General features: G+C 35.5%; 1 protein-coding gene across 1 annotated transcript in view; it reads left to right on the top strand.

The window, feature by feature from the left end:
* The window catches only part of LOC107668654 (C-type natriuretic peptide 4-like), a 4,179-nt gene that overhangs the window by 1,071 nt on the left and 1,424 nt on the right, over positions 1-1,684 (top strand). Inside the window, exon 2 of the mRNA XM_016460599.1 lies at positions 774-1,072. Coding sequence (XP_016316085.1) covers positions 774-1,072 — 299 coding nt within the window. The remainder of the gene's footprint in view (positions 1-773; positions 1,073-1,684) is intronic.

Below are 1,684 nucleotides of genomic sequence, written 5' to 3'. Positions count from 1 at the left end.
TATCATCAGGTTCTCGTTCGCAGGCGTGAAAAATAGAAAACGCGCTTTTAAGACGCGCTGCGCGTATCTTTAGAGATTCATTTCTGAGCAAACGGAAACTTTTTTGTTCTCTTTTCGGAGAAGGGTTTCAGGGGACACCGCAAAGATGTTCGCAAGATCTCAACATGAACTTAAACATGTCATCAAAATCATTCGAGATGAAATCATCTGAGACTGGTGGTGCATCCGCGTCGTTTTTTATTTCAGGAGAAACATCTAAGCGATTACTTCTATTAAAGGTAAATGAGGAGGATTCCATCAAATCTCCTAGAAATAGCAATAATCAAATGCATTATAAATATAAACTACTAGTCTAGAACCACTCCGTTACTGAAGACCTGAGTTACGCGTTACACTTTAACATTTACAGATCGGCTTCCCTAACAGGGTTGATTCATATTAATAGTTTAATTTACAAGCTGAAGAACCATTTTACGCTGAATTTGATCTTTGTGTATAAAGCTCCTGCTCAAGGAACTCAAATGGGATGCGCGATTTTGCGTCGTAAAAATGTGGAAACTAGTTTATTCAAGGCAGAAATCTGCTTTGATGTGACTGAATAAATCTTAAATCGATAAAAACAACACTTTCAAGCGTCAGATCAGGTGGAAATATCTCTTTTAGAGAACAGTTCAGAGTTTTAGAGTGTGAATGTAGACAAGAACTTGTGCGTAATACTCTGAATGCTGTTTGTCTGAGTATTGAGAGTGTTTCTGCATCGGTGTATCCCGCAGTCCCTGCGGATGCTGTTGGGCGAGGAGCTGTCTGAGCTCCTGGCGTCTGATGAGAGTCAGAGGAGGATGGAGAACAGGGTTCGTCTGCTGAGGGACCTGCGCATGGACACTCGGGCCAAGGGCCCCTGGGCTCGGATCCTGAACGAGCAGCCCGGCTCACGCAGACTCAAAGCTGGATCTAAGAAGGGAGGAACGACGGCCAGGAGCGGATGCTTCGGACACAAGATGGACAGGATAGGAACCATGAGCGGGATGGGCTGCCAGCCGTCTCAGTACCCGTCTGCAAATAATCTCTCCTGGTGAGAATCTCAACACGTCTCAGTCTTAGATGTTTGTAGATATACAGCTTTTTGAAAGTTCATGTATTTTTTTTTTTTTTTTTTTTTTACAAATATTTATTGATTGATCGATCGGCTGGTAACTGTAAATACCTACATCTTAAATATTTGTAGGTATAATCTCTATAAAAAATGTTTATTTATTCATTTATTTATTAATTGAGTATCTGTAGAGATCTAAATCATGATTTTATTATTATTATTATTATTATTATTATTATTTGTGGGTAAACCCTTTGGGAATTACTTTTTTTTTTTTAATAAAAAAGCAAAATAGTTTTAACTTATGTTAATATAAAATGAATTATTATATATAATGTAAATATATGTACATTTTATTTTTGGGGTATGTTAATCTAAGTATTTGTAGATATACATTTTCGCAGATAAATCATTTCATTGATTTAATATATGTTTTTTTATGTATATATATATATGTGTGTGTGTGTGTATATATATAAAAAATTGAATGATCACATATATTGTTTCTGTAGCAATCAAAATCTTTATTACATATATATATATATATATATATATAATTTTTTTTTTTTTTTTTGTGTGTCTGCATAGTTT

This window comes from Sinocyclocheilus anshuiensis, unplaced genomic scaffold (assembly GCF_001515605.1).
Source record: "Sinocyclocheilus anshuiensis isolate Anshui unplaced genomic scaffold, SAMN03320099.WGS_v1.1 scaffold60, whole genome shotgun sequence".
Classification (NCBI taxonomy): domain Eukaryota; kingdom Metazoa; phylum Chordata; class Actinopteri; order Cypriniformes; family Cyprinidae; genus Sinocyclocheilus; species Sinocyclocheilus anshuiensis.
The sequence above is the reverse complement of the archived record's forward strand: the minus strand, read 5'-3'. Positions and strand labels throughout refer to the sequence as shown.